The 2,415-nt window shown below is 31.3% G+C and overlaps 1 protein-coding gene across 1 annotated transcript in view; it reads right to left on the reverse strand.

Annotated features, from left to right (window-relative positions):
- Nucleotides 1–1,262, reverse strand: part of LOC107620814 (cytochrome P450 714A1) — a gene marked incomplete in the record, with an annotated part of 2,157 nt that extends 895 nt beyond the window's left edge. Inside the window, 3 exon segments of the mRNA XM_021113249.1 lie at nucleotides 1–339; nucleotides 473–723; nucleotides 1,007–1,262. Of these exon segments, the coding sequence (XP_020968908.1) occupies nucleotides 1–339; nucleotides 473–723; nucleotides 1,007–1,207 (791 nt within the window).

Raw genomic sequence — 2,415 nt, forward strand, 5'->3', positions numbered from 1 at the left:
TCAACGACCTCATCCCGAATACGAGTTTGCCAGTCCGGGTACTTAGCAAGAAGCATCAAACACCAAGAAGCTGTGATAGCAATGGTTTCATGGCCAGCAAAATATATGTTCTTGCAATTATCCACAATGAATTGCTTCCCAAAGTTCTTGGGTAAACCTTCATCTATTGCTGCTGCTTCTAATAGTAACTGCATCAAATCTTTTTCTAAATTTGATTTCTCCGAGCATTCTCGTTTGCGTTCCTCCACTAATTCCCAAATCAATGATTCTATCTCTGTCTCCATCTCCTTCATGCTAACCTTGTTTTCCTTCTTTCTCCCGAAATTTAATTTGTCCCTGCTATTACTTGTTAATCACTTCCAGAATACAATTCATACGAATTTCGTAACACATGCTACCACTTATGTCTAATTTAGGAAAAAATGTTATTTAATTTAATATAAGTTGATCAAGTTCTTGGAGTTTGACGTACCAGAAACCTTTGATGCCAAAAAGGAAGGTTCCATGCTTGGACATAGTCTTCTGCATAAATCTAAGTTTAGAAAAAACTTGCTTCCCCTTGGAATAAGAATGACCAAAACAAACCCTTGAAATAACATCAGCTGCTAAGCTTCTCAAATCTCCATCAACCTCAACTTCAGCAATGGCTTCTTCTTCCTCAATAAGTTTCTCCCACTTTGTTAGTAACGGTTGCGCTGACTCTATCATCAGGCCCACCATACCCTGCCATCATTATTTCATTTTCATTTTCAGATTATATTCATGTTCAATAATGTCCCTACCACGTTTTCCTTCACAACATTTCAATTTTGTACCCACCAGTGCCTTCATTATTCTGCTAATTATATTACTTTATTTGTATAGACTATAGAAATTAAAAGGGCAACTTGCATATTTTTTCCCTGGCTGTTTTATCAATACAATTAGTTTAGTCTAGTTGAATAACACTAAAGCTAAAAGCTGAAGAAATAAATAGAGTAATTGTTAAGATGTTTAATTTACATACCTTAACTTTGTCGATGAAGAACTCAGCAGCAACAAGTTTTCTCTGATGTGCCCAGCTAAGGCCATTGGCTCTTAAAATGCCATTGCCAAGAAGGGGTGCAAGGTTCTTTGTTATGTGAGTAGGCTTACCCAACTCCAGAGTCATAATCTTGTTCATTTCTGTCACTAGCTCCGGTTGGTTAACATATAAGTGTTGTTTCATCCCTGTAGAATAAGTGTACACAAGCCCTGCATGTCCATGCGTACACAATTTATTTATTATTTACTTACTATAACCACTTGTAAATAATTGGAGAAATGCTGTGAAATATGAACCTCATATTGGACTGGTAGAATTAAAAGTTTAACTAAAATTAAATTAGATATAATAAAATAATGTATTTATATGTAAAATATATATTTTTTTAAAAATTATTTTATTACTTTAAATCAATTAATTATTTAAAAATGGGATCAAATCGATTGATTTATTAATATTTAATTAATTTATTAACAACGATTTTTATTCTAAATGGAACTAATTTACTAATCGATTTTTAATTAATCCGTTTAAACCGGCTCATTCAACCTAGTTGTTAGAACCATGCATTAGTGTCAATGTCAAAATAAAATCACATGGTTAAGAGACAGTAGTCGATGAGCACATATGAATGATATGATAAGTCCAACTTAGTCATGTCGCAACAGCTTTACACAATTGAGTTGCTTTTAGATGTGTCTGCTACTGTACCCAATTAGCAGCATTCAATGTGTCTAGACCCTAGTCGTTAGACATGCCAATTGCTATTAGAAAATCTTATCTTCTTTTCAAGTCAATATGACAAATATCCCATCATCAATTTGGTTAAGAAGAGTGCAGGCAATAACTTTTGTATTTTGTAAGTATCAATTGACCATTAATAGTATTTTTAATAGTATGATATTACATTTAATGATGGGAGATCACTCTTATGATAAGATATTATATATAATGATGATTCTATATAAGGAATTTTTTGGAAAAAATATTATAGATCATAGACAAGAAGTTTATAATAAAGAATATCAAGAAGCAAAAAACCATTTAGCTAATATTCAGATATATGATCTATGTAATGTAGAGTCTTATATATGTGAATATAGAATACATTATTACAAATTAAAAGAAGAAGATAAAAATCATTATCTTAGTATGTATATAACAAAACTTCCATATTCTGCTAATGAATTTATAATGGAAGATTTATAAGAGAAATAAATAGAAGAACAATTGAAAATAACTTTGGTGGAGCAACCTCTGCAATAAGAGAGGAAATAAAAGAACGTTGTATGCAAGAAGCAACTCAAAAAAGATTTACAAACATAATTAGAATTTGTTGTTAAGATAATGAAGAAATACCTCAAAAATATGGTCATAATAAAAATTTTCAA

Source organism: Arachis ipaensis, chromosome B10, assembly GCF_000816755.2.
Source record: "Arachis ipaensis cultivar K30076 chromosome B10, Araip1.1, whole genome shotgun sequence".
Taxonomy (NCBI): Eukaryota; Viridiplantae; Streptophyta; class Magnoliopsida; order Fabales; family Fabaceae; genus Arachis; species Arachis ipaensis.